At 47.8% G+C, this 13,824-nt stretch overlaps 1 protein-coding gene and 1 long non-coding RNA gene across 2 annotated transcripts in view; one reads left to right on the top strand and one right to left on the bottom strand.

Annotated features, from left to right (window-relative positions):
* Nucleotides 1-3,684: 3,684 nt before the first annotated feature.
* On the bottom strand, nt 3,685-13,572 carry LOC127582639 (vimentin-type intermediate filament-associated coiled-coil protein-like). Its single transcript, XM_052038120.1, has 2 exons — nt 13,267-13,572; nt 3,685-8,291 (listed from the first exon to the last, which is right to left on the bottom strand). The coding sequence occupies exons 1-2, from the start codon at nt 13,455-13,457 to the stop codon at nt 7,931-7,933; spliced, it is 552 nt and encodes a 183-aa protein (XP_051894080.1). The 5' UTR covers nt 13,458-13,572; the 3' UTR covers nt 3,685-7,930.
* The window catches only part of LOC127582642 (uncharacterized), a 28,062-nt gene continuing 27,518 nt past the window's right edge, over nt 13,281-13,824 (top strand). The window contains exon 1 of the long non-coding RNA XR_007958138.1: nt 13,281-13,412. This is a non-coding gene — a long non-coding RNA (uncharacterized LOC127582642). The remainder of the gene's footprint in view (nt 13,413-13,824) is intronic.

A 13,824-nucleotide genomic window follows, 5' to 3' on the forward strand; every position in this document is an offset into this window, starting at 1 on the left:
TCATCTGCCATTCTCGGTGTATTTTCTCAGCTGCTTAAGCTCCCTCTGTAAATCCTGAGAACCATTTTCACTGTCTACAACACCACTTATTTTCATGACATCTGCAAACTTACTAACCATTCCTTGTACATTCTCATCCAAATCATTGATATAGATGATATAGCAATGGGCCCAGCACTGATCCCTGAGGAACACCACTAGTCATGGGCCTCCGGTCCAAAAAAGAACCTTCCACCATCACCCTCTGCTTCCTACCATCAAGCCAACTGTGTATCCAATTAGCCAGCTCTCCCTGGATCCCATGCGATCTAACTTTCCATAGCAGCCTACCATGTATAGCCTTTATCAAAGGTCTACCGTCCTGCCCTCATCAAGATTCTTGGTGACACAAGAAAGACTGCAGATGCTAGAAATCTGGAGCACCACACAAAATGCTGAAGGAACTCAGCGGGTCAGGCAGCATCTATGGAGGGAAATGGACAGTTGACATTTTGGGCCGAGACCCTTAATCTGGACTGGAAGGGAGATGGCCAGTATAAAAAGGTGGGGGAAGGGGTGCAGAAAGAGCTGGCGGTCAAAAGGGGAGTGGTTACCAGAAGTTAGAGAAATACCAGAAGGCATGAACATCGATTGCTCTAACTTCTGGTAACCACTCCCCTCTGTCCCCCCTTTGCTTTCCTTGATCCCACCGACCCACATCTCCCCTTCTCTGTCCCCTCTCCATCTGCCCATCACCCACATTCCTCCCTCCAGTTCCCTTCCCCACCTCCCTCCCTTTATTCCATGGTCCACCATTCTCTCCTATCAGATCCTATCTTCTTCAGCACCGTGTCACTTCCCAGCTTCTAACATCATTCCCACTGTCCCTCTCCTCCACCTGCCAATCTCCCCACCCCTCACCTAGCTCCACCCCTTCCCCCACCTTTTTATACCAGCCAGCTCCCCTCCTTCTTTCCAGTCCTGATGACGGGTCTCGATCACTTATTGATGACAAGAGATGTTGAAGGGTTGAAGAAAAAAAGGTACATGACAGGTGTCGGCAATTGAAAACTGCAGAGTCCCTCGAGGAATATTCAGTGTAGAAGAGTACTGAAAAAGGAAATTTGGAGGGCAAAGAAAGCCCATGCAAGGTGAATCTCAAGGCATTCTGTAAATATATTGAGGAAGCGAATAACCAGGGAAGGAGGAGGCTCCCTGAGGAACCACAGAGAATGGAGCCAGGGGTGTGGCAACGTCTTAAATGAATACTCCTAAGGAGGAGGACAGGGTAAAGGGAGGGTTCAGGGCAAGGGACAATGATGTAGGAGCATGCTAGCATAAAAAAGGAGGAAGTGCGAGATGTCTTGGAACCCATAAATATGAATAAATCCCCAGGGCCTGATGAGATGTATCCCAGGCTGCTGTAGGAAGCAAGGGAGGAGATTGCTGGGGCCTGATGGACAGTTTTTGTACCATTGTTAGCCACAGGTGAAGGACAGGATGACTGGAGGAGAGCAAATATTGTTCCCTTATACAAGGGCAGCAGAGGTAGGTCAGGTAGCCATGGGCCAGTGAGTCTTGCATCAGCAGTGAGGAAACTATTAGAAAATGTTTAAGGAAAGGCAGGGATTCATCAGGAATAGTCAGCACAACTTTGTTCATGGGAAATCCTGTCTTATAACTTTAAATTGAATTAGTTGAGGAGCTAACTAAGCATGTTGATGAGGGGACTGTAGTAGATGTTGTGTACATGAACTTGAGTAAGGCTTTTGACAAGGTCCCGCATCATAGGCTGGTCCAGAAGATTAGATCACATGGGATCCAGGGCAGGCAGGCAGGCAAACTGAATCCAAATTGTCTCAGTAATAGGAGGCAGAGGGTGGCGGCGGAGGGTTGCTTTTCCGATCGGAAGTCTGTGACCAGTGTTGTACAACGAGGATCACTACTGGGGCCTTTGTATTGTTTGTTTGTGATATACATGAAGGAGGTATAATTAGTAAGTTTACAGATGATAGGAAAATTGGTGGTGGTGTAGGTAGCAAGCAGGGTTTCTAAGGCTGGAAGCATGAGAATAGATCAGGTGGAAAACTGGATGGGGTGATGGCAAGTGAAATTGGACTTCAGGAAGGGGAAGTCGGGAGAACACACATTAGGGGTCATTGAGGGGTCAGCGGTGGAAAGGGGGAGCAGCTTCAAGTTCCTGGGTGTCAACATCTCAGAAGCTCTATCTTGGGCTCAGCACATTGATGCAATCACAAAGGCAGCATGCCAGCAGCTCTACTTCATTAGGAGTCTGAGGAGATTTGGTACGTCACCAAAGACTCTTGCAGATTTCTACAGAGAGCATTCTGACTGGTTGCAACACCGCCTGGTATGGAGGCTCCAATGGACGATCGAAAGAGGCTGCATAGGGTTGTAGACTCAGCCTGCTCCATCACGGGCACAGCCCTCCCCACCATCGAGGACATCTTCAAGAGGCGGTGCCTCAAGAAGGTAGCATCCACCATTAAGGACCCTCAGCATCCGGGACATGCCCTCTTCATGCTACTACCAAAGGGGAGGAGGTACAGGAGCCTGAAGACCCACACTCAATGATTCAGGAACAGCTTCTTCCTCTCCGCCATCAGATTTCTGAACGGTCCATGAACACTCCCTCGTTATTTCCTATTTTGCACTATTTATTTATTTTTGTAACTTACAGTAATTTTTATGTCTTGCACTATACTGCTGCCGCAAAACAACACATTTCATGACATATGTCAGTGATAATAAACCTGATTCCAATCAAGATGATGCATTTTGGTAGGTCCCTAGGGACTGTTGACAAACAGGGGGATCTGGGGATACACATCTGTACATCCCTGGAAGTGGCAGCACAGGTGGATCTGGTGAAGGAATGTGGGATGCTAGCCTTCATTAGCTGTGACATAGAATATAAGAATGTCATGTTGCAATTTTATAAAACATTGGTTAGGACATACCTGGAATATCGTGTGCAGATCTGGTCACCACACCATAGGATGGATGTGATTACACTGAAGGGGGTGCAGAGGAGATTCACCAGGGTGTTGCTTGGATTGGAGCATTTCAGTTATGAAGAGACTGGACAGGCTTGGCTACCCTGCCTGGCTGACAACAGTGGATAGTGGTGAAGAGCGGGAGGGCTACAACGGCACTTCCTTCTTGCCAATGACAGGGACCACAGCAGCCAGGAAAATGCAACGTTAAGATAAATGGCCAGACTTGGAGAGGATGTGGCGATAGATTAAAGCATATCCTTTCTTGAATATCATTGAAAAAAATTGGTACATGGGGGAGCAGGGGAGAAGGAGCAATGGAGTCTGCAGGTAATTCAATAGCTTTTCAGAGTGTGGTCTGGGCACTGCAGGCTGCTCAGCACCCTGCTGCAGTGGTTGGGCTTGTTGATGTGTCACAGCTTGATGTCCTCATATAGAAGGTTCACCAGCTCCCCACTGATGTACAGGTCAATGCACTGACTGGTTTTGGCCTTTCTGGCTACCAATTTCCTCATTCTATTGTCACGTTTGATCTAGGTGCAGACATGAATTCAATGAGAACAGTTGAGTATCGACACTTTTCCTTTGAGAAATCGCACTGTTGATCTCTGGATGCTGACAGACTGGTTAAGACAGTATCGTCATCACAACCTTGTGACAGAAACAAATAACTCAAACACAAACCAGTGCAGGAACTCACAAAAATCATTTATAAAGTTATTGCATAGTTTTATAAAAGGCACCAACGTACCAGATTTCTATCTACAAACAATGATCAAAAATAACCCTGAGCGAGTGTGATACATTCATCCAGCAAACTTCAGAAAAGGAATTTTCATCATTGTTCCAAATCCCTCCAAACAAAACCTTATATTTTGTACAAACATGACTTAGACAATCATTAAAACATGCTTCTTCTTCTATCCCATGACTATTCCACTACTGGATATATGCAAACTTATGCTACCTTGAATGCTTTCTCCTCAAACCCAAGTGCTGATGTTTGCAGTAGGTACTTCAGAATGGTTTTCAAGCTAACATGCATTTGAGTTTTGATGTATTACTGCAGTGAAGCACGGGGATCTGAACACAGACCTAAACAAAACAAAACAATGCAAAACCCTTGGACATAAGAATCTTTTTGTTCAGCTGCTAAATTCAGAGAACATGCCAAATTAGCTCACTGTGTTTTGAAAGTCACTCCAGCCTAAAGCTGTTGGCTGCAGTCATCCACCTTTTAAACTATCAAGAGAGCTGGCGAAATAAATGAAGCAAAACAGAGTTACAGCAGATTCATACAATAGTGAAATTCCAGCATTATGTAGCTATGGTTCTTAGGGAATGATTACGTGGGAAATTATAATCTAGATTTTGGTTATATAGAAAATAATGATTTCAGAGTGATTGTTAACTTTGTCTATGCTAGAATGATTATTATGTATTATGTGATTACACGGAATAATGGAACCATATGGATGTTAGAAACTATTAGTCATTTTGAAGATTATAGATATACTACAGGATCAGTGATTACACACAGTATGGTTATAGAAGTACGACTCAATTGACAATAGCATAGCTCTAAGCAGTGATTAGATAGTTCTGAATATTTTTAAAGGAGCAATTTACACACAGACCACGGTGTGATTGCACACTTCCTCCAGGTATTTTTTTGTTGGTGGGGTGGGGGGGGGGGGGGAAAGAAGGACTAACAGAGCATGTGCAAAAAGCAACTGTCACTGACCCTCACCCTCAGCTCCCATCAGATGTTACTCTGGAATTCCTCACCAGTTACCATGAACTAGATTGGGGAGTGTGTTAGGAGGCAGATATCTAGGCACGTCACCGCTTGTAAAAGGTTCCCAGATGCCTCAGTCCTTATCTCGATGCAAGATCCGTAGCTCAATGGGCAGTGACAATAAAATGGCACGCCACCTATAATGCAGAACTGTACCTCGGCTGAGTGTCAGGCCTCCTCTGTAGGAAAGTTAGTACACTCTTCACTGCAAGGAGGCTGTGTTGAGTTATTTCCCAACAAGATGCTGTTGTATTCATAAATGATGTGTTCACCTCCACAAATGAAGCCTCAGCTGACGCAGGTGAGGACATCTTCAGTCCCACCACAAACCAAATCAGGGCTATACAGGAGACAGAGTCCAGTGGAATGAGTGTGCACACTGCAAATCAGTCACAACAAATACAGGTCCTCCCCAAGCTACAAACACCCAACTTTTGTACAGTCCATCCAAACGGACGGGCACTTGGGAAACTGGTGGGATGGATCAGCCAGCTGCATTTCCGACTTGCACCCTGAATTAACCTGGGGAGGACCAGTACCAGCACCAGCACGTCACAGTTTCACATCTGCTGAAACACTACAGTAAAACTCCACCCTCAGGACTTTGGTGGTGCTGGACTGGCTGATTATCCAAACTGTTGGATGTCGTCTCTACTAACACCCACACACCCTTTTAATTCACTATGTTTTTGGATGTAATAAATTTAGTATAATAAACATTTCATCAAGTTCAGGCAAGTTTAAAGAGAGCATGGGGAACAGAACCCTGCCAGTTTATATGGAGCACAGGAATAGGGCCCCCGTGAGTTTATAAGGTTCTCAGGAAACATCAGGCAGTAAACCAGATGCCAAACAATCAGTGAGTGGACTGTCAAGAGTTTTATTACGTTGTGGATAACTGGATGCCTGGTAAGTTGCAGATTGCTTGTCCAGCCAGAGGTCAGACCACTGCTGTGCAACTGAGATGGAATAAAGTGCATAACTTTCAAAGGGAGGAGTGTTGGGGACATGCGGATTTCATATTTATTCAGCATCGCCAAAAAGGCATCTTATGTAATGCGGCATAGCAATGACAAGCAACTCTACATAGGGAAGGTGGCACTTATCCCGATTCATCGGGTTCCCAAGCCGAGCTGCCTTGTGGAAGGCAGGATTCAATCCAATCGGAGAAGTAACCGGGTGACTGTGGGGAGCTCACTGCAACACCAAACGGAGGAAAGAAACAGCATTTATAAAGGGGCTTTCATGGATCTAGGATGGTTGAAACACTCGCCAGCCAGGAAAGTACTTTTGAAGTTCCTGCCAAAGGCAGGAAAGTCAGCAGCTAATTCACATGCAGCAAAATGCCTGTAATAGCAGCATGATAAGGAACAGGTGGTCTGACTTAGGCATTGCTTCAGGGATAAATACAGAGGGTTTTCTGCACAAAATATGTAAACAATCTGTCCATTCTACTGACTGACGATTAGTTTACTGACCCACTTGCTCTGGGACAGTCACCCAGTTTTATTTGGTTTCAAGGGCCCAAGGTCAGAATGATATCACATTCAAGAGACCTATAATGCAAGGATGGAACTTCCTGTTCATTCCCTGTTATTAAAAGAGAAGCAGACCTCTGACTGCAGGCTGTTTCAGTTCAAAAAAAAGAGACGTGTATAAAAAGAGACGTGCAGTTAACCAGCATTACCAACCTGTCGCCAGTTACTTCAGTGAATCACGTGTTCACAACATTGAGTTCTCCTGCAACACTTGTACAATGCAGAATCCAGGAAACCAGCTGAAGTTTTGCTGTATCAATCTGAGAAGCGAGGGAAAGGCCGTGGGTGTGCGGAGAAAGTAAATCAGTCTCCAGCAAAATGGGCGCACAATGGCCAATGAGAGAGCAAGAGGGAAAAGAAACAATATCAATTGCACAGTCCTATTGGGAGAACCTGCTGAGGGTTACAGCAGGATTTGAATTCAGGTGCAAATGCTGCAGGAACTTGCTGTAGGATGTACTTTCTACTGTTATACATCCCGATAACACAGCAGCCATTTTATGAGACTGGCTGGATGAGCTAAATAGTTCATAGTCAAGTAGCCAACCACCTCCATGGCTGCTCCTGTTCTACTGCTATGACTTCACAGGAAGTCACCTGCACACTCGTATACATGGTGCCAGCTGCATTTCTGGAAAAGTGCTGGGCAGTAGGGGCACAACAGAACAATCCACAGCCTCACCCAAATACCACCCCTGGATATCCAGTTACATGTGGGGGATAAAGGAATTTAAATTCCTGATAACAGAGAGACAACAGAATCCAATATTTAAGTAGGCAATGACTGCACTCCACTTTGCAGCAGCCATTTTGGGCAGGATCAGCAGGGGCAGGTCAGACACAACAAAGTACTAAATTCTGTGTGCTTGGCTGGATATCAGGTGGTTCCCAATCTCCAACAGTTCAAGCAGCCCAGATGTTCATCACTGCCAACCAGAATTAACAGGAGAATCTTTAAACAGACACGTTACCATGCTGGATAGCAAAGACTTTCAGTCGGTTTGGGCTGGCTTTGAACTCAGGTCCTGAAGACAAAGAACAATGCGCCAGAACTACTCCATCAACCTGCCAGCAAATGGCTGGATTCCCAACATGGAAATAACAATTACAGTACTGCAAATGGTTGCCAATCATACAAATGTACATTGCAACCCACTAAAAACTCAGGGACATTCCATAAACTCCAAAACGTGGAGAGACAGAGAAAGGGAGGAGGCTATAGCCAGGGTTTACCTGTTGTGCTCTATGAGAACGTCGTCACTTCTCCCAGCGTTTGTACCAAAGTTCATGGTGTTCTAAACCAAGCCTGAAACCACAGCTACCCCAACACCAATATCTTACTGCATCAAGAAATTGATAAACAGTGTCAATAGTCCACTGTTCTAAAGGCCATATTCTTTACATTGAGTTAACTACCATCAAATCCCAATATCAGCAAATCCAACAATCAGATCACAGAGTGACACAGTGCTCTCAGCTTCCAGTTTCTGAAACGATGCTTCATGATCACAGGTTTCAGCGTGGTTTCCCACATCTGCAAAATTAACAGGCACTTATAGGCTCTTCCCAGCATCCCTCAACCTGGATCAGGTGAAGGTTTAAACTGTGGTCCCAAAGATCGAGTCATCTTGGTCCAGTTCCTCAGTGTCATCCTCACTGACAGAGAAATTCCGGTCACTGGGGCTGGCATTCATTAACCCGTTGGTGCCCGAGTGAAGGCAGTCTGCTTGGTGTTCAGGGAAGCTGGGCTGTGGAAGATGGATGCTCTGTGAGTGTTCAGCTTCAGCCATGTAGGACAGCAGATTGTCGAGGAGGGGTCGGCTGCGAGTGATTTTATCGAGCAGTTGACTGCGATGCCTCAGCTGGGCAATTACTTCATCCTTCTCCTTCATCAGCAGCTGCAGCCTCTGCACCGTCCCCTCACAGTCCTGCAGCTTCTCCTGTACGTCCACCATCTCCCTGCAACAGGTCCAGCGCATTTCAGCTTCACCTCCACTCTTTCACCCTGCATTTCTCCATATCCACGGATGACTTGGGCCAAGGGCCCATTTCCATACTATCCGATCCAGCCTACCCAAAACCTCTCCACTGCCACACAAGCCCCAAGCCCTCTCACCACACTCGCACTCTCTTTGCCACCAATCGCCCACACACACACTTTCAAAAGCACAGTCCCCATCGCTCCGCACTCATCTCCTCCCTACCACCCACACCCACCGGCTCCAATCCACGCCTCCACGATTGCCCTCCTCTCCCTCATCCAAACCTCTCCATCCATCAAACCCGCCACTCCTTGCCTGGTCCTCCCAGCCCAACCCAAGCACCCTGCCACCAGCTTCACCTCACCTCCCGCCCCGCAGTATCCCCTCCCACAGGCCGCTCTTTCCACTCAGCGACCCATACCATCAAACCCTCCCGTCCCACTCACTCCATCTCCCCCCTCCATCTATTCATCCCTCTTCCTCAACACCTCCTCCCTCTGCCTTTTTCTGCTCCCTCAACATCTTCCTCCACTTCCCACCTCACAATCTCTAACAGGTACAGGGTGAGGGGAGGGAGCAGCAACAGCCAAGTTAGCTCAGCTGGGCAGGAGGGGAGCTACAGTGATAGGGTAGTCGATAGCGCAGCAGTTCTGTGGCCAAGAACAAGACCCCAAATGGTACATTGAAACTACAGGGACTTTGAAAGGGGAAGGTGTTCAGCCAGCAGCTGTGGAACACGTTGGTACTAACAACAGAGGGATGAGGTCCTATAAAGTGAATTTAGGGAGTTACATAGAAGGTTAAAGAGCAGGACCTCCAAGGTTGTAATCTCTGGATTACGACCTGTGCCACATGCTGGTGAATACAGAAATCGGAGGATAGGTAAAATGAATGCAAAGCTAAAGTGATAGCACAGGAGGAGGGCATTAGGTACTTGGATCACTGGGGCTGCTTCTGGGCAAGGTGGGGCCTGTACAAGTAGTGCAGGTTGCAGCTGAACAGGAAGAGACAAATTTAGCAAGGGGATGAGACACAGAACAGTAGTGCGGCCAGTGGGAAGTTGGAGTCAAATATAGAGGATAAACCAAGTCCAGTAGGAGAGTAGGTGGGGGCACTACAAGGCAGACAGGTTAAACAGCATTCATTTTGAAGCAAGGAGCCTGATGGGTAAGAACAATGAACTTAGAATATTAACAAGGAAATATGAAAAGATTGAAGTCACAGCTTGAAAGAGAAACAGGACTGTCAGACCATTGCTCTGTGGCATAGATGTTTCAGGTGTGATCGGTAGGAAGGTGTGAAAGGACAGGGTATCCCTATATTGATAGGGAGAATGTCCTGCAAGACTCTTCCAATCAGGCCATAGGGGTAGAACCTAGAAATAGGAAAGGGGTGATCACTTTGCTGGGGTTATATTACAGGCCCCCCAGCAGTCAGTGGAAGATCAAGGAGCAAATACATAGACAAATAGCAGTAGAGTTACAGTCATAGATTTCAGCTTCCCCAATATTGACTATGAGTATTCTTAGTGCAGGGGCTTAGAATGGGGAGGAATTTGTAACGTGCATTCAGAAGAGTTTTTTTGAGCATCCCAACTTGGGAAGGGGCTCTACTGGATTTAATCTAGGGAAGTGGGGCCAGGCAAGTGGTGGAAATGTTGGTGGGTGAGCAGTTTGGGAAAAGTGTAAACTAAAATTACAAGAGGTATAGATAGGGTAGCCAGTCAAAATCTTTTTCACAGGCTAGAAATGTCAAATCCTACAGGATGTAGCTTTAAGGTGAAAGGGGGAAGTTTAAAGGAGATGTGTGGGGCAAATTTTGTTTTGTTTTTAAAAGCACAGAGAGTGGGTGCCTGGAATGGGCTGCTGGGAGCGGAAGCAGATACAATAGTGGCATTTAAGAGGCTTTTTGATAGACACATGAACATACAGGGAATGGAGGGATCATGTACAGGCAGAAGGATTTAGTTTAATTTGGCATCGTGTTCAGCACAGATATCGTGGGCCAAAGGGCCTGTGCTTCTGTCAGCTTCAAGGTAGTTATGGAGAGTGATAAGGAGAGTCAACAACTTAGGGTCCTAAATTAGGGGAGGGCCAGTTTCAATAACATAGGGCAGCACCTGGTTCAAGTAAACAGTGAGCAGCTGCTTGTAGATAAAATATTCAATAAATAGGATGACAGTGGGAATTCAGGGTCAACATGTTCCCTTGAAGGTGAAAGGCAAGATTAGCAATTCCTGGATGACAATGAATGCTGAGGAGTTCATGAATTACAAAACCAGTGTATGATAGGGTACAGGTCCTCCTCATCTTACAAATGCCCGACTTATGTACAGCTACTACACATGAACGACCGTTTGGGAGAACAGTGGGGACAGATATGCTGTGGGGCTGCAGGATCTGTGTGGGAACTTGAGTCATGGCCACACTGCTGCCCTGCGAACTGTTTGGGTTATGATCAGTTGTCAGCAATGGGGAGGGCCTGAATAGGCAACTAAAAATGGCAGAGTCCACTGAGAAATAAAGAGTGTAGAAGAGTACTTAAATAGGCAATCAGGAGAGCCAAAAGAAGCCACGAAATATTATTTGCAGTCAAGATTAAGGTGAATCCCAAGGCATTCTATAGATACATTAAGAGTAACCAGGGAAAGAGTAAGCACCTTGGGGCCCAGAGGGGCAACCTGTAGATGGAGACAAATGATGTGGTGACGACCTAAATAAAGAACACAATTGAGGGAGAATTCAGGGCAAGGAACAGTGATGTTCTGGAGCACATTAGCATTAGGAGAGAGGTGCTTGATGTCTTGGGACACGTAAAGATGGGTAAATCCCCAGGGCTTGATGAGATGTATCCCAGGCTGCTATGGGAGACAAGGGAGAGGCTGGGAACGATGGATATTTGTGTACCTTTGTGAAGTACCAGATGACTGGAGGATATCATTTTATTCAAGAAGGGTAGCAGGGATAAGCCAGATAACTACAGGTCAGTGAAGAAAACTATTGGAAAAAATTTTAAGGATCAGGATTTATCTTCTCTTAGAAAGGCAGGAATTACTCAGAGATAGCATGGTTTTGTTCGTGGGAAATCCTAAATTTTAAATTTTAAATTTTATTTACAGCATGATAACAGGCCCTTCCGGCCCAATGAGTCCACACCGCCCATTTTAAGCCCAAACTAATCTACCCGTACGCCTTTGCAATGTGGGAGGAAACCTGAGCACCCAGAGGAAACCCACGCAGACACGGGAGGATGTACAAACTCCTTACAGACAGCAACGGGAATCCAACCCCGATCGCTGGCGCTGTAATAGCGTCATGCTAACCGCTACGCTACCGTGCTGCCCACTGTCTCACAAAATTTGACTGAATTTTTTGAGGAGCTAACGAAGTACATGAAGGAGAATGTAGTAAATGCATGAACTTTAGTAAGGCTTTTGACAAGGTTCCACATCATAGGCTGGTCCAGAAGATTAGATCACATGGGATCCAGGGCAGGCAGACAAACTGAATCCAAGATTGTATTGGTAATAGGATGCAGAGGGTGGTGGTGGAGGGCAGTTTTTCTGATTGGAAGTCTGGAACCAGTGTTGTACTATGACAGCCCTTAACGTTTGTAATACATATTAATGACTTGGCTATGAATGTACAAGGTACGATCGGTAAGTTTGCAGATGACAAGAAATTTGGTAACGTAGATGGCAAAGGAGGTTGTTTAAGGTTATGGATCAACTGGAAAGCTAAGCAGAGGATTGACAGATGGAATCTAATTCTGACAAATGCAAGGTGATGTGAAGGCAAACACAGGTAGGACATACACAGTAAACAGTAGGGCCCTAGGGAGTGTTGATGAACAGGGGGACCTTGGGAGTTCAGTCCATAGATCCCTGAAAGTGGCACCACAGGGGGATACGATGATGAAGGCAGCTCATGGGATGCTTGCCTTTGGCAGCCCAGTATAGAATACAAGAGTTGGGAGGTCACACTACAGCTTTACAAAACATTGGTCAGTACACACCTGGAATACTGTGTGCGGTTCTGGTCACCACACTACTGGAAGGATGTGATTGCACTGGAGAGTGCAGAGGAGATTCACCAGAGTGTTGCCTGGACTGGAGCATGACAATTATAAGTTGAAACTGGACAGGCTGCGTTTGTTTTCCCTGGAGCAGAAGAGGATTATGGGGTGACCTGAGAGGGATGATGGATATAAAAGAGTAAAAATCTTTTTCTCATGTGAGGGTGTCTAAGACAAGAGGGCATGGGCTTATGATGAGAGATAAGAGGTTCAGGAGAATTTTTTTCACAGAGAGGGTAGTTGGAGTCAGGAATACTCTTGGTCTGTAAAGATGGTGGTGGCAGATATTCTTGTGACATTTAAGCATCTGGACAAGTACTTGAACCAAAGCACAGAAGGCAATGACCTAACCTGGGTCAATGGGATAGGTGTGGACAGGCACAAAGAGCAGCATGAACCCAGTGTTTCTGTGCTGTACCCCCTCTCCACAACCTCCCATCGCTTCCCAGTCCCCTCACACCTCCTAATGTACCTCCACATTCTCCGCTCTTGGTCCCTCCAACTCTTTCATCCCTCCCCGTCTCCCTACCATCCCCCTCCCCCACATCCTCCTCCCTCCCCTTCTGCCCCACTCCCCCTTTCTACCCCACCCCATTCTCCCCCTTTCCCCCCCACCCTCATCCACCTTCCCTACCCTCCCTCACCCAACCTCTCCCCGCACTCACCACCCACTCCCCTCTCCCCTTCCCTCTCAGCCCCCATCCCTCCCACACCCTCCATCCCCCCCACCCCCTCCCTCCCACTCTCCCTCACCCCTCCCTCACCCACCCCCTCTCCCTCCGTCACCCCCCCTCCCTCCGTCACCCCTTCCCCCTCCCTCACCCCCTCCACCCCCCTCAACCCTCCTCTCTCACCCTCGCCTCCCACCCCTCCCTCACCGGTCCTTGCGCTGCGCCAGCTCCCTGACTGCGGCCTGCAGCTCCCGGTCTTTGCCCATCAGCCGCTCGGCCTGTTCCCGGACCGTCCGCTCGGCCGCCTCCAGCCGGCGCTCCAGCTCCGTCAGCCGGCGATGAACGGCCGCCAGGTGCGCGTTCGCCTCTTTAATCTGCACCGGGCTCAGCACCGACATCCTGCGGATCCCCGGCGGAGCCAGGAGCCAGGCCCCGGGCCCGGGCCTCGGTCAGCGCGCCTGCCCCGGGGAACCGCGCCGGGAGAGGCCGCTGTGGAGCCGGGGGCAGGGGGGAGAGGTGAGGGGTGAGGGGGTGGCACAGGTGAGGGTGAGGGGGTGGCACAGGTGAGGGTGAGGGGTGAAGGGGTGGCACAGGTGAGGGTGAGGGGTGAAGGGGTGGCACAGGTGAGGGTGAAGGGGTGGCACAGGTGAGGGTGAGGGGTGAAGGGGTGGCACAGGTGAGGGTGGGGGGTGGCACAGGTGAGTGAGGGTGGCACAGGTGAGGGTGAGGGGGTGGCACAGGTGAGGGTGAGGGGTGAAGGGGTGG

This window comes from Pristis pectinata, chromosome 24 (assembly GCF_009764475.1).
Source record: "Pristis pectinata isolate sPriPec2 chromosome 24, sPriPec2.1.pri, whole genome shotgun sequence".
Lineage (NCBI taxonomy): Eukaryota > Metazoa > Chordata > Chondrichthyes > Rhinopristiformes > Pristidae > Pristis > Pristis pectinata.